The sequence below is a fragment of the Parus major genome, chromosome Z (assembly GCF_001522545.3).
Source record: "Parus major isolate Abel chromosome Z, Parus_major1.1, whole genome shotgun sequence".
NCBI classification, from domain to species: domain Eukaryota; kingdom Metazoa; phylum Chordata; class Aves; order Passeriformes; family Paridae; genus Parus; species Parus major.
In genome coordinates this window covers 15621970-15644850 of record NC_031799.1, presented here as the reverse complement: position 1 = coordinate 15644850, position 22881 = coordinate 15621970, and the positions used below count along the sequence as shown (strand labels likewise).

The 22881-nt window shown below is 38.0% G+C and overlaps 1 protein-coding gene across 5 annotated transcripts in view; it reads right to left on the bottom strand.

Moving 5' to 3' along the window:
* ITGA2 (integrin subunit alpha 2) overlaps positions 1-22881 on the bottom strand; it is a 68427-nt gene that overhangs the window by 13312 nt on the left and 32234 nt on the right. For all 5 annotated transcript variants that reach the window (XM_015652895.2, XM_033520612.1, XM_033520609.1 and 2 more), the window contains 19 exons: positions 22431-22545; positions 21912-22039; positions 20606-20754; positions 19457-19607; positions 18859-19024; positions 17458-17531; positions 16004-16142; positions 13257-13402; positions 12425-12568; positions 10342-10545; positions 9399-9535; positions 7842-7981; positions 6759-6910; positions 5658-5768; positions 5000-5082; positions 4090-4231; positions 2367-2459; positions 1197-1273; positions 1015-1098 (listed from right to left, as the gene is read on the bottom strand). In XM_015652895.2, the coding sequence (XP_015508381.1) occupies positions 1015-1098; positions 1197-1273; positions 2367-2459; positions 4090-4231; positions 5000-5082; positions 5658-5768; positions 6759-6910; positions 7842-7981; positions 9399-9535; positions 10342-10545; positions 12425-12568; positions 13257-13402; positions 16004-16142; positions 17458-17531; positions 18859-19024; positions 19457-19607; positions 20606-20754; positions 21912-22039; positions 22431-22545 (2435 nt within the window). The remainder of the gene's footprint in view (positions 1-1014; positions 1099-1196; positions 1274-2366; positions 2460-4089; positions 4232-4999; positions 5083-5657; positions 5769-6758; positions 6911-7841; positions 7982-9398; positions 9536-10341; positions 10546-12424; positions 12569-13256; positions 13403-16003; positions 16143-17457; positions 17532-18858; positions 19025-19456; positions 19608-20605; positions 20755-21911; positions 22040-22430; positions 22546-22881) is intronic.

The following is a 22881-nucleotide window of genomic DNA, read 5'->3' as shown; positions in this document are numbered from 1 at the left end:
TCCTAGAAATTCAATATTTGGGAAAGAGAAATAAATCTCTTCTTTGATGAAAATTCAAATACCCTACCTTGATCCCAGAGTGACACCAATGTATTTTTGTTTCAGTTGTAATCTAAGTTAAACTGTAACTGAAATAATTCTTGTTTGGAACAGTAACAGACTAATTACTTCTTGAGAGCATCCCAAATCACCAAGTGTTTCCAGAGCTCAAGGTAAGAATTTCCAAGACCACTACATGAAGATAAAAGGTATTAAAAGGCTTTTTTTTGGTTTATCTCCCTCTGCCTGCTCAGCTGCCTCTCTTTACAAACCACCCTTCCCAGGCTAAGGATGGCTCTTGCAATAGCCCTGGCTTGCCTTCTACATGGAGAAGAAAGGGCTGGCACCAGGCAGGGCTGGTAGGTTTGAGCCAGAATCTGGATGGGTACGTGGAAAAGCAGGGTGTCTGCTCCCCATGCCAGTGCAGCTGCAACAAGGCAGAATTTGCCAGGTGCACCTCAGGATTTAGTTCAAATCATTATGTCAAACTGCTAGAAAATCTATCTTTTTGTTCCGTGTTCAACAGATATGTCTATTTTTTTCTTTCTTTTTCCCCCCTTCTTTGCTGAGAGTTTGGTATATTTTTCTTTTTGATATTCTTTTGTTTGGTTTTGATCACTGTAACTCCAGATTTGATCGCATGTCATTACATTTGAGCCAAGAAGCCAAATGTTATTTACAGTATATACTGTTTATGTTATCAAAACCACATGCACGGTTGGCCTTTTTATCACTTCTGTTCACAGAAGCATCTGTAACAACTCTTCAGAGGCAAACATGGGTCCACAACTTTCGTAGTTTTTACATATAAGTTTGGTTGGAAAGACAGACAAATCTGCTCCTACCGGTGAGAAGGGAATTTCATATGACTTCCAAAACAAAAGCAAAGCTTCTCTATATTTTCGTGACCGTTCAAGACTGTAACTTCAAGTAGCTTGCCAAAGTGACAGTGTCTGTTTACATAATTCAGCATACCTTGTGAAGTGAATTTCTGCATCGTATCGCAGAGGAATTGATAAGGTGACCTGGTTGTCCGACTCTTGCTGTTCCTTACTTTCACTGTTCATCAAAACACATTTGAGTCAGGTCTAATAATATCGTTTTATACAAACAAGCTTTTAATACCTAAATTGCTTTCATATAATTAGGTACTTTACCTCCACGCATGAAAACTTAGAACTGCCACATTCTGAAGATTTTTAAGGTTAAAATCAAAGCTAATATCAAAGGATACCTATGGAAGAGACAAGGAACACACAGTAAATGGGTTGGTACAACATCCAAGGGACTTCCCAAAAGACATTATTCATGTCTGCAACAATCTAGAACTGCCCTTTGTATCTGAATTCTCTACAGATTCCTGTGTAATATTTCAGTAATTTCTTAATACTCAGAATTGATTTGTTCTTACATTCCCCTACAAGTTGGCATTCTAACATAAACAAGTTATTTGCACTTTGAAATTGTGTACAACTAACTACAAGCTGCAACAAAAGGTGTTCACAATTCCTTCCTTTTAAACTCTAGCATTGACACAAATTTTGTATTCAATCTTTTCTTCCATTTGTTCCAGCAGGTCCACTTTGAGCAATTCCATCAACATTCAGAAAAAAACTATTTATTTATTTATTTATTTATTTATTTATTTATTTATTATTCTACGTGTCCCACCACAGAATATCATGTTTCTGTCCTTTCTAGCAAGTTTATTATTGCTTTAGTTGATTATATTAGAGACTAGGACCCTGTTTCTGCTCTGCCCTTGAGGAATAAGAGATTCCATAAAGCTGTGGATATCCTGAGGTTTATGGTATATATGAAAAAAAAATAATATATATATATATATATAAAAAAATAAATATATATATATGTATATATTTACACAGTTTATCTTAGGGCTGTGTGGGCCTCCCATCTCCTCCCAAAACAATACTGCTTTCTTGGAGGGATGAGATTCAAGGAGCAGGTGAGGGAGTTACCCCAGGGTCACACTGCAGGAGGGATTTGATGGGAATTGTGCTCAGTTCTTAGGAGCCTGCACATGATGCTCTATGCTTCTCTGCCCCAGCTTTCATTCTCCAAAAGTTAAATAACTGCAGCAGTATTTGGAAGCTGTGGGTTGTGACAAATGAGCTTTGAGTCATTTTTTCCTTTAATCTGGCAGGGAGTCACAAATTTTAAGCCCTAGTTTGCTTCTTTTAATGCTTCTCTTGTAAAATCTAAGAAATCCTTATCAGCAGTAAATGCAGAGTTAGGGAAAAACAACAGCAGAAAAGATGAAAAGATTCTGTGTCGCATTCAAGGTTATTTAAACATGCCAGCTGTACCTGTTGTCCTGTTCTGAAAACAGGATAGCTTATTTGGCAAATGACTGTACTTTGTGCTGTTCCTGTTTGACACGAGACTTCAGTCCCATCACTCTGCAGAGAAAACAGACAGAAACACCATCTTAATATCAGATTTTGATAAGGCAGAGAGGTGTGTACCTTCAGCAGCATATGTATTCAACTAAGGAATGAAAACAGATGTTATGGCAGTAAATCCTAGAGATGCAGGAGATGGGTGGGGCATAGGCAGGGCCAGGAGGAAGTCATAAGAAAGGTGGGACAAGTACCACTCCCACACAGCTTCTTGTAGGCTGTAATCATCTTTTTATAACTTTGTGCTGAGCTTGGAAGAAGGAATACAGGCCCAAGAGTGCAGGTTAGCTCCAGCACTAACTTCTACAGTCCTTTTTTACAGAATTTTTACAGAACTTTTGCAGACATATTTACACAATCTTAGAGCTGGTTAAGTACTTTCACTATAGAATTTAGTGTGCAAAGGGGAATTCCTTAGAGAAACCAAACTTTCTGTAGGAAAATCTGCCATGCATAATCGTTTGTTTACTACTTTGCAGAATATTGGCTTGTCATCATCCTTGATTCAAAGACAAATTCACAGACCAGAGACAGCTATCAACCCTTGGAGAAGTATAAATTAAAAAGTACTGTCTTTTCTAAAAAACATTCCTAGTAGACATTTACCATTCATGAACTGTGCTGCAAAAAACCCTCAAAACAAAACCCCCCAAAAGGCCCATACATACTCAGTTTATGTTTTTCTTCCTGCCTTGAAGCTAGCACATTTTTGGTCTAAACTTCACTTGCAGGCTTAAGTGCTTCTAAGCAAAAGGGCTTTTAAAGCAAAAGAAAATTCTAGCTCCAGTGTGGTCTTTTGGCAGGAGTGAAATGAACAATCTTGCTGCACAAAGGATGGGGAGGTAGAGGGGCACCCCCAGTGCTGTGTGCAGTACTTTTGCCAATTCATTGTTCAGAATAATGCTGCTCTTGGGCAGGAATGAATGCTATCCTTCCTCTCCCTTCAGTACAGGGATTGCTCCGGATTTCACCCCCAGGATTATCACGCACCTCTCCAGTAGGAGCCTGACCATATAAGCCAAGCACTGAAATCTGCATTTCATCCTTCGTGAATCAGGAGCAACAATTTAAATTATAGGCATACGGCATTCCCCAAAATAGTATGCATAATTCCTCTCTTTCCCCTTCTCTAAGATAAAATTTGTTGGAGGAAGAGCTTTTGGTATAGAAATCATGTCAATCTGATTAACTGTCTAGCTGGAACACATGGCCTTGGCAGTAACACTAGATCCCAAGTCTGTGCTTTAAGGATTCATCATCAGTGCTTCATGTCTGATTTATCAAATACAAATTCCCTGTGGCACAGAAACTGCTTCAGGCATCTTGCTGAGAGTTAAGAAGAAGATGTGGGTGCCAAGGCCTAAAGTGAGGAAAAGATGTCTGAGGTGAGGCCAAACTCGACAAGTTGCCAGCTTTTATGCTGAGTTGGAAATATCTTTCCTTGACCTAAATAAACTGATATGCCGGGGGAATAATTCTGCTATCCAAGAAAACAAATTGTGAGAGAGTTTTGTACACACATTCTTTTCTGAAAGAGGCACTGCTAGAAATGAAAAAAAAAAAAAGATTCTCTTGAGAACCTCAAAAATCAGGGGCAACAACAGAAATAGCGAAGTTGGGTATCACGCACCGGTAAAGAAGATGAAGCAAAAAACAGGTTGTCTGAAAATGTTGCCTGGATTCTGGTGTTATATGCATTTTCCTTTTTATTTCTCAATTTCACATTGAACGTTAGTCTTCTGGTTTTGCTGCTGACAATAAACTGTTGTTTGCTGTTAGAAAATAAAGTCCATTGTTGTAAATAGAGGTACTAGAACAGCTGTGGATCAGGAAAATGTGTTGCCTGAAGCCAACAACAAGTAACAAGCACAGCAAGACATTTCCTACATTGTACACACTTAAATGCTCTGCTTTCTAAACCCCTTGGCATTGTGTGATGGTGTTTCCTAAAACCAGACAGAATTATTATCTTCCAAAAGTGCAGGACTTTGATTATGTGTTGTCAAAGTGACTTGGCTGAATTTTCAAGGGCTGTACCTGGTGGGAAGGTGTACAGAGTAGGCAGCACACATGTACTTATCTCTGTGATGTACATGTATGCATATATCAGACATGGACTTAGAATATATGCTGCCCAAATAGCTGACCACAGCTCTCCACTGGCACAGCTACTGCAGGATCCTCACTGCTCCCTGCAGGAGGGATGAAGACAGCTGCTGCTGCTCTCCCACTGTTCTCCCTTTTCCAACAACAGCCAGTCAGACACAATATGTCCAAATATTCACTATATCCACATCTCTAAGGTACTAAAACTTGGGTTGGTCTAAGCTGACAAGAGTCCTAATGCTATGTTTGTGTTCCTATCATACCTTTTTTTCCTTTATTACATATAGGTTAAAATGCCATTGCTTTTTCTATCTGTGCCGTTTCTAAGTATATGTTGAACTAGAAAGGCATTCTTAGAAATTCATCCAAAGCCTACAGACAAACCAACTGGTGAAAACACTGGACTCTAATAATTCCACTGATTCAGCTCTTACCCATCATCTGCCTTCCACTGAACATTCAGAACAAGATCACAGATACAAAGTTCATCTTCACCACAGTCTTTAATAAAAGGAATCTAGGAAAAACAAAAACATTTCCTGAATGACAGGGCTCAACATTTAACATTATCTGAAGACACTAGAGTGCAAACACCTTCAACCTGAAGCACATTCTTGGTTTGCAGGTAAGAAAATCCCTCTGAAGGAGGTTAAAAATCTTGACAAATGAATGAGTGAACTGAATAATGTGCTGTTACATGTCAACTGATCCAAGAATGGTACAGACAGGTTACTCTTCAACGACAACAAAGGTGATGTAGTCAAATTAGTTCCATCTCTCTTTTATGTACCGTTTTACTGTAGAATAAACAGAAAGCATTCATCTTTGCCATCAACTAGAAGTTCACATCAACAGTGATGTGGCTGAACTAACATGCTTGTTATGCTGCAGTGGCTGGTGTGTGTGTGTGTGGGAGCAAGCTCATGCAATACAGGCAAAGGTATGAAAACAACCAGGGGACACCCCTCCAAGTGACCTACATGGAGCAGCAGTTTTCACTTCCATGTACCTCTTCAGTACATGTGGGAGCCACCCATGACCGATGTGTGTAGTCATGCACTTCTGAATAAAACAGTAAAGCTGCATACTTACACTATAGGCCACAGATGCTGGAGAAGATATGTCCAGGACAGGGCTGGAGCCAGGGTTTGCAAGGCCGATGTCAATGCGCAAACTAAGTGAATTCACTGCATCTGAAGGCTCCTGTAAAACACATGGTTCAGATGAAGGCTGCCAGCACAGAAAACAGGGTAAAATTGGTAATACCTATTGTGAACTGAGAATGTGCAGTAAAATCATATTTGCTCTAAACAAGGAGAAGCAATATTTCAAAGCTTCATTTCTTAAAGAAAATAATTTTGCGAGATTGACTAGTGTGGGCTTCTCTAGATTAACAGTTTTCAATGTGATTTCCATGATAAAACTGATTTTTCTAGGATTACTGGAGACTGTACACATGACAGTAACTGCTAGGGCTAAGGAGCACGCATTTTGTCGGCAGCTGTATGAGCTTGTCCTCAAAGCCATCACCAGATAGCTTTCATTCTCATCTAGCTGCAGAAGCCAAATTCCTATTCCACTCTGCCTTACCATCACAAAGAGTCATCTGGGTCTGAGTGACACTAAAATACAGTAAATGCCATGTCTCCTCTCTTTTTCAGTCCTGGATGAATCACCTTCTAGCCCTACAGCTCACCACTCCGCATGGCACTAAATATGATTAATAGGTCACTGCAAACCAGAACAGGGACAGAAGTCCTCTACCTGACCTAGCATCGTGCAACAGGGCTTAAGGCAAGCCTCAGGGCTGTGTTCAGTCTTTGTTTCTGGAGAAAAATGGAGACCTCCTTAGTTTTTATTAAGTTCCTTGCTGTGTTCCAGGGGTTAGAATACACCCGAAGTTCAAAGGGAAATTAAAATCTACTTAAACTATAGACCATGGGCTCTATATTACATCAAAGCTGAATAACACAATTAAAAACCCTCCTTCCTGTCCTAAAAATTTGTACTGAATGTGACAATTACTAGTTTCTATGAAATCATAACCTTATTAAGAATTTTTCAGCTGGGTGGATTTGGGAAATATAAGTAATTCAATAAACCATGCATGAAATTCAAATTACAGACAAAAAATTAATCCATGTCTTCCTCTGATCACTTTTGTTATGCAAGACTACTTGCAATTACACTTACTTGTACACTGAAGACATCATGAACACAATTCTCTTCTTGATGCACCACAAGATCCCTCTGCATGTACCTTTCATTATTTTCTTTGAAAAATCCTCTAGAAGTCACTCTGGAGAACTGCAGGTCTGCATCCAATGTTGCATTGTACTTTATATCTACAAGAAGAATAGCAGTTCATTTTTGACTGAGCATGGCTGTCCATGATCTCATTACTATGCTCAATATTATAGGGACCAGGCTTTCAAACCACACTAAATATTTCATGTTTTTCATAGCTAAACACAGAGCAGTTGCAAATTGAAAATACTTTCTCTTGTGTTTTTCCTAAGCAGTCAAACAGGTTTAGGTCCTGATCTGCAAGGAGCACATTAAATGGCAATCAATCCAGCCTCCACTGCAGGAAGCCAGTCAGCAGGGCCAGGGTTACTCTAGATAAAGGGGCCTTTCAACAATACCACTGAACTCAGAGGTGACTTCAAAGAATCTGTATCTTCTCTTCAATCACATATTTTTTGCCACCTTCTCTTTGTTTTATGACTAATATGTTGTGGAAGTTCATTGTTATTTTATAGCTTAAAATCATGAGTTCCTAAAGGCACTTTATGTAGCACTGAAGCAGTCCAACTGCTGTTATCTGTGAGACTTAAAAACTTCATGGAAGCCCACTGCTGGTCACAGAAATATTCACTGTCCTCTGAAAAGAAGAGATTCCTCCCACTGAAAACTCTGAGCTCTGAGCCTCTAGTAAATACTTAATTTTCTCTTTCTGAAGAGAGAGGAAAATTATGCAGTCTGTTGTTGAAACCAGAAGGTTGGAAAAACCCAACTCCTCACTAATGACATTTTTGGGGATTGCTGAACAACAAGGACACAGCTCTCCTCTATACTGTTCATTCCCCACTTTTCAAACAGTATGGAGCCAGTGATGAATTAGGTCTTAGAAACAATTTCTCAAGCACTTAATTTTTACTTTTATTTTGTGACTCTTGACATTCAATCTAATACATCTTTAGACTTTCCATTACTCATTTGAACAATGGACTTTTGAAGAAATTAATATAAAACAAATCATTGAAATACTCTTACCCACTTGATTATTTTTCTTAGCAGGTCTAAATGTAGCCTGAAAGCATATTTTGACAGATATATCTGTATTTTTGTTCAGCAGACTGATTTTCTCAGGTTTAAATGAAGCAATTATGGACACATTTGCAATGCCTCTTGACCTGAAAAATATATTTTACAAGTTACATGGGGTTTTGAAGAACACTGGGTAACACAGAAGCTATTGTCTAATACTATCTGTACATGTTAGTAATGATTTTTTTGGTTCCCAAGGTAAACTTCTTTTAATGCCACTGGTAAAATTTTTTCCTTAGGTATACATGAATTTGTTGATATTGTTGTTTACAGTAATAATAATAATAATACATATTTTCATGTCAAATTAATGGCTAATTGATGTCTTCATCCTATTGCTCTAATCAATCCCTCAAGGTATCAGAGAATGAAAGCCCTTAGCCTACTTTCCAAGTAAGTAACCTTCTGCTCCTTTAGAGCTCTTCTGGGAAGGTGAGAATGGGTAATTCTTCATTTTAATAATCTAATTTTTTGGAAAAACAACTTTCATGTAATTAATCAAGATTTTGAAGAACAGTTTCAAAGGAACCCTACATGTAAAAACAAACACTTTAATCAAAACAAAATGCATTAATCAGCCCAAATGTCAGAGCGAAAAAAGAATGAGCATCTTCATTAATCAAATCTAAATAAATGCTGGTACTTCAAGGAACATAATTTTCTTTAATGAAATTCCCAGCAGCAGCAGCAGTCAAAGGTCCAAACTGACCATTCATTTTTAATTATCTTGTTTCATTATGAAAGAAGTAGCAATTCAGTGATATTTTTCTTACAATGGGGAGCCTCAGGCATGAAGACAGACAACAGATAGGAAAGGAAACAGCGTTTGAATTTAGCTCCTCAAGCAAGGAGTGGAAATCACAGCCTACTTAGGCAGGCAGATGATTTTGGTTCTGTGAAAACTTTTTGTATTTTGTTAGAGTACTCCAAGTTCTGTGGCAAAGGCAATGTGCCATTAAAAATGTGTCTCTTCTCAGAATTAGGTGTCAACTCACTATTACTGCCCTCTTCACTGGCTGATATGGGACGACACTCCCCCCATATCAGCCAGTGAAGGTCATGGAGGTTGTGTGAGACACGGTTTCATCTGTCTCAGGCTCAACTATCAAAATTATACTGTGGCTACTGAGGTACACAACCTGCTGCTACAAAGCCATCAAGCCCCATTCCCTGCTGCTGTCCCTTCCCTCTGGACCACGTGTCTGCACAGCAGGAGCAGGCAGATGTCTCCCAGCCCTCTCACTCCTGGTCAGGTCCCTCTCAGCAGGCTCTGCCACCTGGCTCTGCTCTGCATGCTGCCTTGGCTTTCATAATATGCACTTAAAAGAGATTTAGTCTAAACTTTTTTTAGCTAGTTTTGATAGCAGTGATGAGGCAGTGTGTTAGTGCTGAACACATGGAACTAAAGAGCTTTTTAATTTGATTATTTTCCTGTTTAATTAACTACATGTTCAATTGCTGCATCTGAATCACTGCTTCCTTTCTAAGAAAGAGTATACCAACCATAGCACAACCACATTTCCATCAGCACCAACTGATACGTCAGTAATGCCATCGTCATCTAAGTCTCTATGGCCATCTACTGATCTTCCAAAGAATTGGAGCTTTTGTCCAAAAGCAGAATCCGATCCTAAGATTTTCTGGGAAAGAGAGTTTGGTTACTGAGTTTGCCAAAGCATGCTTAAGTCTGTAGATAGTAGCCTAATTAATAGATTTGCACTGATACTCCCTGTATATGCAATGTACTGTTTAAACAAAATGCATTTGTGGGTGTTTTCTCAAATGCTTTTGTAGCACTTCTTTCTCCTCTCTTGGAGCAGACAAAGGACTAGATTTTTCTGTCTTGGGAGCAGATCAACTAACTGCTGTATGCCAGATACAGCTGGAAACTTTTTCCATCTCACATTGAGCAACTCAAAGAATATGAAGCTTAATAGGAGTTCTAAAAAATACTTGCTGCAACCAGAAAATCTTCATGGAAAGTGATAACAACATTACCAATATAGTATATATGAAGACCCATATATATAGTATATATGGGAATACATATATACTATATATATATAGTATATATGTATTCCCCTTTAATACTATGTATTTGTAATTTGCACAGCTGGAATTTACCATTGCTGTGCATCAGCACTAAAAACCTGAAAATAATGGGTGTCTAACACTTTTAGGACTTTAGGCATTAGGACTTGGGCATTAAAAATGGCTCACAATGAGCATCTTGCACATGTTTTTCCTCTGTATGGTTCACCACAACATCAACCTGGACATGCTGACAGCTGAAGGAAGGAGAGGCACAAAATGTGAAACCATGAGAATAACAGTACTCCTTTAAGAGATTTAAACAGTAGCAAATTAAAATACAGAAATCCTTTTTTTTTTTCCTCTTGGAGATTTAAGAGCACCAAGTACAGCATTATGCAACGCAGTTATTTACCTGAGAATACTTGGTACGTATAGTCTTTTGAAATCCATTATATATGTAAATTGCTCCAGAGTTTTGGTTTTCCAGTGGTGCACCTATTACAACATCATTAAAGCCATCGAAATCGATGTCTGCAAGTGCTGCAATTGCTGATCCAAAGCGTGCATTTTCTGACCCCTGTGGACCTTCCAAGAGTTCTTGTTGATCCAAGATTCTCTTTAAAAATTGAAAAATAAGAAAAAGCAGAAACACAGCTATCATTGCACCAGATTAGACATAGAAGCAGTATCTATGTGCATTGTTTTTTGTTTCTGTTTTCCAGTACATTCCCCTCAGACAGCTCAACATTGAATTCCTTCCCCATTGTATTGCCCATTCAGTTTGCATTATGTCTCAAAGTCTTGGCAAGAATTACACAGCAAAATCAAAGCATGCTATGCAAAGTACTAACAGCAAATATAACCATATGTATGAAGCTTAAATGCCCTCTCTGTCCTCATATGACTGTTCTGAAGTTTCACAATACATTGAAAAATACAGTTTCCAGTTTTGGATTACTGGTTTTTATGCAGAGGGAATGGAAATTATGTAACTGGACATAATTATTTGAAACAGAAATGGAATTTCCTTACTAAACTAATGCAAAAAACATGTGTCCAAATGGTAAACTCCTGACCTCTCCAATGCCAATGAAGAAAGAAAGATTGGAGATCATCATAGTTAAATAATCCCATTTACACTAGAAGAAATGCAACTCTGGCAAATAGCATTCTCACCTTTAACCTCAGTTATCACACCGTACTTAAAATTTTAGAAATAACAGCCAAGTTATTCATTAAAAATTACTAAAAAAGTATTACTTGCGCAATGAGGACAACTTGCACGAATCCAGATTCTTTCAAAAAAATATGAAAAGTGTCTTTCATTATTCTTATTTAAAATTTAAATAATTTTCAACCAAACATTTGATAACAACTAAAAATTGTAAAATAGCCTTCCAATTTATTTTGTTTCCAAAAGAAAATAATAATAAAAAAGTCTTTTCTTTTTTCTTTCATATCTCATGTCTGATATCACAGGCAAAAAGACCAATGTCAGCTGCCAACTTTCAGCACCTCCATCTATGTTGACATTGTTTTAGGGTAGTTCCTTGCTTCAGGATACTCTGACTGAGGTCCTGCTGAGGAGAATGGTTCTTCCTCTCTATTTACTTGATTGCAAGTTACCTAGCAAAGAGATCATTTTCTGTTTTTTCTGATGGATGTCGGATATTAATTCACTTTGCAGATATCCATTGAATGAAAGACTGTCCAAAAATGCCAAATGACTCAGTATGGTTGCTGCATATGTTCTGAAAACAGCTACTTACAGCTGAATAAAAAGCACTGTCAGGTCAAGCATCAGACAAATAACTAAGCTTTACTGAATAGAGGGTACAACAAGAGTTATGGTAACCATCCAGTGTCAGAATCTATAAAACAATGCAGAAAGCTGGCAGAAGAGCACTTCCTAGAACTGCTTCAGGAATACTGTCAGGCATTGAATACATTCACCATAAACAAATGACAAATTAACTAACAAAAGCCTTGAGCTAGGTTCTTCAGAGATACAGTCAAGCCATGCTATATTAGCATGAAGCACATTGCCTGACATCAGGACCAGGGAGACACTGAGAGCACCAGGTCCATGACCACTGATAGTGCTTAGCTACTGCCTTGCTCATTGGCCCCATTTTGGTCTGTTCCAGACCTAACTAGCTCCCAGACTACATGCACAAGTAGTTCTGGGGCAAGTTTGCAGCTGCTACTGAAAAGCAGAAGACATAATGCAGCATTGGAAAGGCCTCCACACACAGAGTTCTAACCACGAAGGCTTCGCACCATTCATCCCTGCCCTTATGCCACATCCCAAGAAAAGCATGTGCTCTGTTTCTTGTTAAAAAAAAAGTCACTTGAAATATTTCTAACACTTTGTAAAGATTCACTAAATAGTGTCTTGGAGGATCTGGTGAGGCCAAAGGCCTTTTAACATGCATGTGGCCAATCAGATTTGAAAGAAATTAGCTCTAAGCAATGCGGGCTTGAGCTGTTTTTACCTTTGTGATGGAAAACATATATACTCTCCCTTCTTCTTTCTTCAGGTCATTCATAAACATTGGTGCACCCACAAGCAGCACATCTGTCACAGAATCCCTGTTGACATCCACTGAACATACCACGCTGCCAAAGTAGGAGCCAATCTGAAATCAGAAGTAAATGGGTTGTCATTGTAGATGGTTTTTGTAAATCATGTTTTATCACCTGATTCAGAAAACTTACATCCAGTAAAACTGCAATACTACTCAATGTTGATGAATTAAATTACTCTGAACATGCTCTGTTGTTGGAAGAACCATATCCTTACACATATTTCACTGTTTCTGTCTCATAGTTGTTGCTATAGCTTTACCACTCAGCAATGCAAATGCCAGCAGAAAAGAAGATATTTTTTATAGCTGCACATAAAACTACCCAGCCTCTGATCTACTCTCAGACTTGTCTTACACATGATACCAAAACCAATTAAAGTCATTCCTCTTTTCCAGAGGAAAAGAGATTGAGCTTCCAGATCTGTCTTCGGATGTCATCTACTAAATAACTTCTCAGGCAGAGCAGAATTTACTGAGTCTCTCCCCATTTTAATTGCTTACAAAAGGATACATTAATTAGATTTGTATATGATCTTTCACCACTAATTGGATGACTTCCTAAAATGCAGTGTAAGAGTTACAGCTAACCTCATTGAAATAGTCTAGGAGCAGAGAAAAGTTCAAGTGGGTTCTAAATGCTTTGAGAAAAAGAGGAATTTTCAAAACAAATTGCAATTTACGGCTGCGTCAATAAAAACAGATTCCTGAAAGTCTGTATTCATGACCAAAATATACTTGCCTGCTCCCCTCTCTGTGACTGCACAATTGCAATGTTACCATCACTATCAACATCATAAACCACCACTCTGCCAGTATAGTTGGATCTTGGTGCACCAGCAACAAAATAGACAGAGCTCATAGTTGAGAGAACAGCAACAGAATAACCTGGGGATAGAAGCCAACATTTAACATATGTGAGCGACCATTAATTACAATTTATCAGTTGGTTATCCGTAAAGGCACAGAGAATGAGTCAATCTGGTATGTTAATTGCAGAGAGCGACGATTCCAGATGGGAAGTTATGCTGTCACAGATGCATAAAATTTGCAATATTCTCCTGGAGAGAACAATGACACACAGATCAAGTTGAAGCAGGTTTACAGAATAACATGTACAATAGCTTAGCCTATTCAGTAAAATGTAGACCACAAAAATGTTATGCTTGTGAAGAAGACAGGGAAAAAACGTGCAATGAGTATGCTTGGAAAGAAGAAATAAAGAGAAATACGAGATGAACGACTGGATCAGTCTTCAAACTAGGGAGGAACACCTAGCTTCTGCAAAGTTTGCACTGCATTTTCCCACAGCTCACCAAACCACAGACCAGTGGTTTGTCTGAATAGAAGAGGCCACATTATTAACAGCTTGTCAGCTGAAGGGTTGATTGAACTTCTTTGAACATTTTAATCCTCATTACCATTATTCTAGCATTTATTTGACTTCAGGAAACATTGTTTAATACCTGCAAAAATGTTAACATGTATTAGCTGTATAAATCTAGCATTAGTACATACTTTAGATTTCTGTGGTTTAGTTCCAGATAATTTAAGCAGAGAAAACAACGTCATCCTTTATAAAGTCTATAGCTAAACTCAACAACAAGATGCCAGCGATGGGACAGAAAACGTAGATCTTTAGCCAGCTGCAGAACAATATGAGGAACAGAGACTAAAAGGAACACAGCCTTGATCTTTATATCATACCTGTCTAATTTGGATTTTTTGTTCAGACACAGGCTGAGAACAACTTTGTTCTTTATGACTGGAAGCAACAAAACAAGATTTTATTTTGCAAGTTAAGTACACACCTTCCTCATTAATACAGAATACAATCATTTGAAGTGAGTGGGTGCAGTGCAGAACAGGGGCCAACTGAGCAGGCTGTGATGTTCTAGCAGCTCTTTTAACTTATGCTCCCCATAGCTAGTAAGAGAGCTGGTATGGAGAGGTCCCACTGGAGGACAGAAAGTGGAAGGGAAATAAAGGGAGAGAAAAGGCAACAGCATTGTTTCCTTCAGAAAGATTGAAGTAAATACACTAAAACTACCTTGTAGAGAAAGGATATTACCTGAGCTTTTTAAAATTTTTAAGAAAATGAAGTAAGAGAAAATCTGAAGAGGTCATACATGCAAAACAGCTACTGCTCATTTGGGTGGGTTTAGATTTATTAATTTTGTTGGATGCAAATAATGCTGAGCTATAGGGGAAAAAAAGAGTATGTTAGTTGCAAAGAGAGCATATTATTGAATCATTTCAAGAATGAGAAAGTTATAGATGCTTAATGCAGCAGCATTATTCAGGGATGAAACAGCAAAGCAGGCATTTTGAAGGTTTACAGAAAACATTTCAATGAACTGAGAATACAGACTGGCTTTATTGGGTCACAAAAAATGTCAAAAATACAAATGGAGATTTAAAGTAAAATCTCTATTACAAATGGAGATTTAAAGTAAAATCTCCATTTAGTGGTAGCAATATTCAAAATCTATAATATAAACTGAACTGGAAAGGCTAAGAAAACAGCAAGCACATATGAAACAATAGAAAGTCAATCAGCTTCTCATCCACATCAAACTGGGGAAGAACACTCAAATATTTTAAGAGAAGCAACTCACAATGATCAGTATGATTCACTAAGCAGCCTTCTAAAATCATAGGATTTATTATGTCTCTGTGACTGTGCTAGTTTTGGCTAGAATACAGTTAACTTTCTTCACAGCAGCCAGTGTGGAGCTGTGATTTGGATTTATGCTGGAAACAGTGTTGATAACACAGAGATGTTTTAGTTACTGCTGAACAGTGCTCACACAGTGTCAAGGCCCTTTCTTCTCCTCACCCCACCAGCCAGGAGGCTGGGAGAGGTCACAAGGAGTTGGGAGGGGACATGGCCAGGGCAGCTGCCCACAAATGAATACAGGAGTATCCCATTCCATGGGGTGGCATGTTCAGTGTACCAAGCTGGAGGAAGAAGGAGGGAGGAGATGTTCGGAGTTATGGTGTTTGTCTTCCCAAATCACAGTTGTGTGTGTTGGAGCCTTCTTGTCCTGGGGATGGCTGAACACCTGCCTGTCCATGGAAAGTGGTGAATAAATCCCTTGTTTTGCTTTGCTTGCATGCGTGACTTTGTATCTCAACACAGGAGTTCACTCACTTTGACTCTTCCAACTCCGTCATTCTCAGTCCCCTTAAGAGAAGTGACTGAGTGTTGCTTAGCTGCCAGCTGGGGCTAAACCACAGCAGTGACAAAGACTGACTTTTTTAATTTCAGCTAGCCACTTTGATATTAGCAGAATTTAAAAAAACTGTCAAGTTTTTATTCAATGAACTGTTTTCCAGTAAAAAATAATCTTCTTTGACGAAAAATTCTTTTCGTCATTCTCAATTAATTTCTTAACACACAAATCTGGCTAGAGGAGAACTTTCCAACTTCTTTAATATCTTAGTCAATGTTTCATACATTTCCAGATGTGTATTTCAGCCTCTTACCTAGATAGGAGCTATGGTTTCTGTCCTGTAGAATCTTCTCAAACACATGGCTTGGAAAGGTGGTGACTCTGTCTGAAGATTCCTGAACTACTGTTCCACTCCAGTCATAGGCCCCAACTGCACCCAGCAGCAGAACATCCTTTAAAAAATAAAGTCAACATTTTAGAACATTTTAGATTTTGAAAAAGTGTGAGCAAAGCTGAAGGTCCTATGCATAATTTCCTGCATCACTGTGCTTAATCCAGTGATACAGACTAAAGCCTGCAGGCAGCTGACTGGAGCTGCTCATAGCTGCTACTTACCTGCAGGACTTTACTGCCCTGTTAAGAGGGATTATCACTTCTACTGCAAGAGGATAAGTGACTGCTTCAGTTACTGCAACTCATGATAAAATGGGTTTATTTAAAGACTCTGATAATTTCCTAAGTCTGTCCACGCTGGGGTTGGGCTTGTTAAGTCCATGATTTTTTGCACCCGTGATCCCCAGAAGACTGAGATCACACAAATGCAGTTGTACAAAAAAGCTAAAGTCCCTTTTCTTGACAACAGAAGTGCCAATGACAGCACACGAAAGCTGATGTGAATAGATATAGTTTTAATGCTTCATGTAAGGAGAAGCTCTTGAGAGAACACTTAAATCTAAAATCCAAATTAAAATGGTTTATACAGAGTACTTCATACAGAAACAATCTTATATTGTACACAGAAAAAAAACATAGTTCATTTTATTCAAGTTATTAAAATCCTTCACTAAACTGAGACAGTTACAGAAAACTGCAATAAAATTAAATGTGTAAGTTTCCTGAAAATTGTCCATACGTTTCCCATTTTTTTGGTAATTTCTTAGCATTAACTGCTTTATAATTTAGAACTTCAATTTGTGCAAAAACAGGGGACTTATAAAAAATTATTTCATGCATCTTTAAGAGCTATAAGAAAGAAACAACCTTCTTGTATTTTCAATTGAAAGCTTATTGAACCACATTTGAATTTTACAAGGACTTATTTGATAATCTTAAAATTGATTAGCAATAAAATATATCTGATTTTTTGGCTCTAATTTTTAAGTGAAATACGCTTTAAACAAATATTATTAATTTTATAATTTATAGAGGAATTATTTTCAGACTTGATTTATTTGTATTTTGGAGACTGCCTACCAGCTTTATAATATAGCTAGTCACAAACATGGAGGAATGAAACTTTTCCTGCTACATGAACTCAGAAATCACTGAAATCATTATATTAACACATCTCAAAATCAGTGCATGAAACAAACTATAATGCAGCTATATTTACTAATATAAATTCAAGTAAGAAATTTAAAAGGATAATTTGATATTCTTCTGCTTGTAAAAAGTTCTTAAAATTGGACATTGTGTTTTTATTTCTCTTTTCTTACATTTGTGTACATGTACAGCTATTTGTATCATTAAATAATTAAACTCATGTACCTTTTTTTGTGAGTAAGATGCACTGAAGCCCACCTGTGACATTTCCATTTGGAAAGTATCACCTTGATCAGTACCTGGTAAAACAGACACATATATATGGTTATCTCTATATAACCACACAAAATCCAGTCTTGCTGCCTCTGAGTTTAGCTATATAGGGGCTCTGTATATCCACCAGTTTGGCTAGAGCATTATAAACAAACATTAGAACATTAAATATTAAAGCATTATAAAAAACTAGCATTATATTACAAACAATGGAGATCAAAGCTGGTAAACTGAAGAAAATTTGGAGGATTTAATGACAAATTGATAAGACGGAACCATGAGCCATGCTGTAAGTCGCTTCCAAAAAGAGGGCAGAAGAAGATGGTCAAGATGTTTTGAATCAGTTTGCACAGTCTTTCCACTGCGGTCTCTTTTTGTGTCTCTTAGGAAGCATTAATACCCTGAAATTAGCAGCTTTAATGACTCTATATTCACAACTTTCAAACAGAATAGGAATTTTTATTTTTGTATAGGACTTCTAAAAACGGTTGTAATTGTCTTGAAATACACTGTGACATCCATTTCCTAAGCTAGATGGATGGGAATGCAGTGGGAGTGCTCAGTAAAAAAACCTATTCCCTTGCTTTGCGTAGCAGCATGGACCTAGCAAAAAATAAATGGAGCTGAAAGAGAAGGGAAGATTTCCTGAGCACAGGAAAGAGACAGACATAAGCACCTTAGGGAGTTGAGAGTAGGCTACACATCTCTGAGGAGAGGTCTGAATTTAACTTAAATTTAAAAGCCGGCTTTGGGGACAGCCAAAGTATCTCTGTGTCACCTCTGTAACACCCTCCTCTGAGCAATACACAGGAGTGTGGATGGAGCTAGGGAGGGGGCCTGGTAGGCACCACACAAACTGCATTTTCAGCTCTGTAATCAGTAACCCTGTCTTCTAGTTTGCTTGGTTTGGTTTTGGAGAGGTTTTTTTGGTTGGTGTTTGGGTTTTTTGTGGTTTTTCCTTTTTTTTTTTTTTTTTTTTTGTTATTAATTTAAAATGGCTTAGGATTCACACAGGTGAAGCTCACAAGCATAAAGATACCTTTATTCTTCTGGTGGTAACAAATACATTTGGTTGCATATGGAAAAGCATGTCATGAAGCCCATGACATGAGAGGAATTTTCATCAGCTGGGGAATAGACTTCGTAAATTAGCTTAAAGCTCAGGCTAATTAGGTGTGGGGTAGCTGGGGGAACACCTATGAAAACCAGAGCTCTCCTGGTGAGCAGAGAGCAGCCTGCAGCTCTAGCTACCCTCATTTTCACAATACTACACTAAACTGAAGCTAAATAAAATCCTAAATTCATCATCTGGGAGAATCTGATCTATTTTTTCAAAGACATTGAGTATTTTACCTTCTATACTAAAAATGCGCTCTCCAAGCGTTCCTGCTTCTTCCAGTAGTGCAGCCTCAGATGACACATTGAAGAAATACTTTTCTGTTGGGTGACTAGCAATCCCCTTGATTTCTTTAATTAAGTTTTTAGTATCAAGTTCATGCCTTATTAAGTATCCCAAAACCTTGTGTAAAGAAACAAACAAGCAAATGGCAAAATAAGAAGAGAGAGATCATGGTGCTATTTAATTTCCTTCTGTACTATTTTAGCAAATATTCTACATATTAAAAAAAAAAGTTTATTTTATTCATATTAGTGAATTGCTTGTAGGAGTTCATTCCTATGCAAGGGACCATTCATACAGGGAAAAGTACATAAGCCCTGGCAAGGGAGACAATCACTGAAGTTGCTCAGGCAATTCTAGTCTTGCTTTTTCAGCCAGTGAGAAGACCAGTATTTCCACCAGTTCAGAGGATTAATTTGACTTTGTTCCAGTCTCACCAGTGCAACAATGTGTGCATGACATACCACTTTTGTACAGAATATGCACTTTCATACACACACAACAAAACAATCTTTCAAACATGCAGTAATGTATAACTTTAGTATTACTTACAGCAATGCCAAATCTGGTTATATTGTCTTCATTGCATTTACCTATCACTGTTTTCAAGTTGGAGCCATCGTGTGATTCACCGTCTGTCACAACAACCATGACTTTTGTGGCTGTTGGGCGTCCTCCTGCTTCAGCTGAGAAGGCATACTGTCTGTTATAAAACATTGGGTTTATCACACATCAATTCCTAATGGGTGGAATCCAGTACATACACTGTAATGAATATGTCCATCAGTTAATTAGAACAAGTTGCTTCTGTAGTGCATAATAAAAGTAACCAAAGAAGCATGAAATAGAACTGGAAGGACTGGATGGTGTTTTTGATAGAAATGTAAATTCCAGGAAAATCAGTATTTTTGTTTTGTACAAACATTTCTAAATGAAAACGGGGTTTTATCAGAACTATTAAAATTTAATGACACCAGGAATAAGCATCACCAAGTTCAGACAAAAATGGAACAGAATTAATAATAGGCTTCTCAATACTACTGCAAATATTGACTCTATTGAAGGCTGAGTCTGTTCCTAAACCAAATTCTCAAGTTCATTTGATTCAGCATGTATTTTGGCCTAGAGTACTATACTTGATTAAACTTCAAAACAGCATCTTCTTGTTGAGAAATGGACCTGGTTTGTGTAAGTGTTCAAAGTCATAAAACATTGGTTTGAATTTTCCCTATTTTTTCATACTCACAGCGCTGCAGTGACAAACTGGCAACAGATAAGATGTTTATTTTCCCTGCAATCAGACAAAGCCTGATCTGAAAACACCAATGTTATTGGGCCCACTAAATCCTCGGATAAACTTTACTTCTTTCAGTGGCTTTGTATCTTTCCTAAAATCTTGTCCACTCTGTTTGATGCACTGTTATATTTAGACATCTGTGGCATAACACACAATTCTGTTGGGTTCCAGAATTCCTTTAGAGTTCAACTCAATGGTTAACAACATGCTTTTCAGAAATTGTGGTTTACATATTCCTGTGCCAATCTGCATGGGACACTGTACATGTACATGAATTCTGCCTGGTGCTGGGAGCATACTCCAGAGGCCATGGGCACATTGTCTTCCCAAGGGAATGAAATTCAAGATATTGCCATGTAAGGTAAGTTACAACAGTTGCACAGTGAATCATCAATGCATCTCACCTTGCATTGTCAATGGCTTTGAAAGTATTAGTGAGATCTCCTCCCTTCTGAGACGTATTCTCCATTGCTCTAACAACCTCATCCTTTGTTTGATACGTATTCAAGTTGAAGACTACGCGGGGATCATTAGCATACTGAATTAAACCCACCTATGCAATTAAAAAAATGGTGTTAGATAATGATGCTTTACAATTAGTTGCATAGAATCGTGACGCTTACTTATTTGTCAGGCTGGTGTAAAAGGTCTGCAGATGCATGGCTCTCTCTCAACACATATAAAACCAATTAATATTAACACATTTGAAAAGCAAAGAAAGCTAGAATGCTCTTGCACTTTGTATCATTTGTTATGGACTACAACATGTTACTGCAAACAATCTGAAACAGTAGACATTAAATGTTTGCTTGGTTACTTCTGGAAGGGCTGGTGGACAGCAATAATACAAGGAGATCTGGGAAAAATGAGAAAATTGCAGTAGTTCTACAAGCTGACAGCACCTCAGTCCAATCTCTTCTAAGGATGTTCTAAAGGTTAGTTACTTTACAGCACTGCAAACCCTACTTGTTTTTAATATAGGTGAAGCTGAAGATGTATGGTAAGATGTGCATTTAAAATGAAAGGAAAAAAGAGAAGATGCTAAAGGTGAAGTTCAGAAAGAACTGAGCAGGAAGCCTAGCTTTTAAGCACCTCACTTCCAAAGTAGCCCAAGGAAGAAGGCAGCCTTTGGGAGAGAGATTTCCAGTGCCCCAGTCTTTGCTCTCAGAACTGTTTAGGGAAAATGGACAACTGTAAAGACAGAAGATGTTTAAAACAAAAAAAAAAGGCAATAAAATTTCCCTTACCATCATCAAATAAAAAGGAAAAAAACCCTTAAATATCTTAAAGAGTAAACTTCCTTAAAGAGTAAACCAGCATGAAAAGCTCCTGTTTTGAAGATGCAGCAGTTGGAAGGTAAGAGTTGCATGAAAAGCCCATTAAAAGTCTGTTCTACTTTTATCACATCCCCAAAGGCTATTTTCAACTACTTTTACATCTAATGCTTGAAAGATATCTGACTCCCCTAGATACAACATAGATTTCTACTTCAGATAATTTATATTTTGGATCAAATTACTAATCCCTTTTGAAATAGAATAACCATGAGATAAAATTCCCAAGACTGAATAGGATAACTGTGTAATCTGTGGCTTTGAGGGAGGCACTGTAGTTACACAAAATCACACTTGGTTTCATTTAAAATTGGCTGGTTTAGGTTTTGTTTAGTTTGGATTTTTTTGGTCTTTCTCACATATGTTTTTGACTTACCTGGGTTTTGTTAAGGCCTATGTCTAAGCCTTGTACAAATTTTTTCAAAAATGCCCGCACTGCATCCCAGGGATAAATGCTGTTTGACTCATCACAAACCACCACAACATCTATAACAGATGAACACTCTGAAACAAAAATAGGTAGTGAACATTAAAAGCACTTGCAGACTCAATATACTCTTTACCTAAATCCAGAGGTGCATATTTAGGTCTCACAAAGGCAACACTTCAGATCAGAGGGCTTTAACAGAAAGAGGACTCAACAGGAGTTTTAACCCTGCACTGGTGCAATGCTTCTGAATACAGGGGATTAAGACCATATTTACATCAGCATCAGACCACAGTTTGTCAGTCTTTATGTCTTTATCTTGAGACTTATTTTCTGGCACATACATTTTTTTAAGAAATCAAAATTAACAGTTCACAATACAGTATCTGTTGATTTTGTTTGATATATTTGGTGTGGGTTTTTTTTGTTTTTTTTTTAATTGAATCAGTTTTGCACATGTTGCCTTACTTTGAACAGCAGGAGAAAAGCTTCTTAAGATCTCGAAACTTGGACTGATTTCAGAACAAACTCCTGTTGCATAGTATTGTCTTCCACACTGCTGTGCCCACAAGGGACCACAAGTCTTAAAAAATAACAACAAAAAGAAACTATAAAAATTACAATACTTTTCTCACCATATCTATACACAAAACCATCACAAGCAGGACAGACATATAGAATCAGCGAAGCCCTCTGGGGTTATCGGGCCAAATCCCTTCAGTCAGGGTTCCCCCTCTCACCCAGGAATTCCGGCGGGCGCTGTCCCACTGCAGTGTCACCGCCGGACGGCAGGTGGCGACAGCGCTCCGGACACGGGCCCGGGGGCCGGCAGTGACCGGAGAGGGGTCAGTGAGTGACCGGAGAGGGGTCAGTGAGTGACCGGAGAGGGGTCAGTGAGTGACCGGAGCGGGGACAGTGA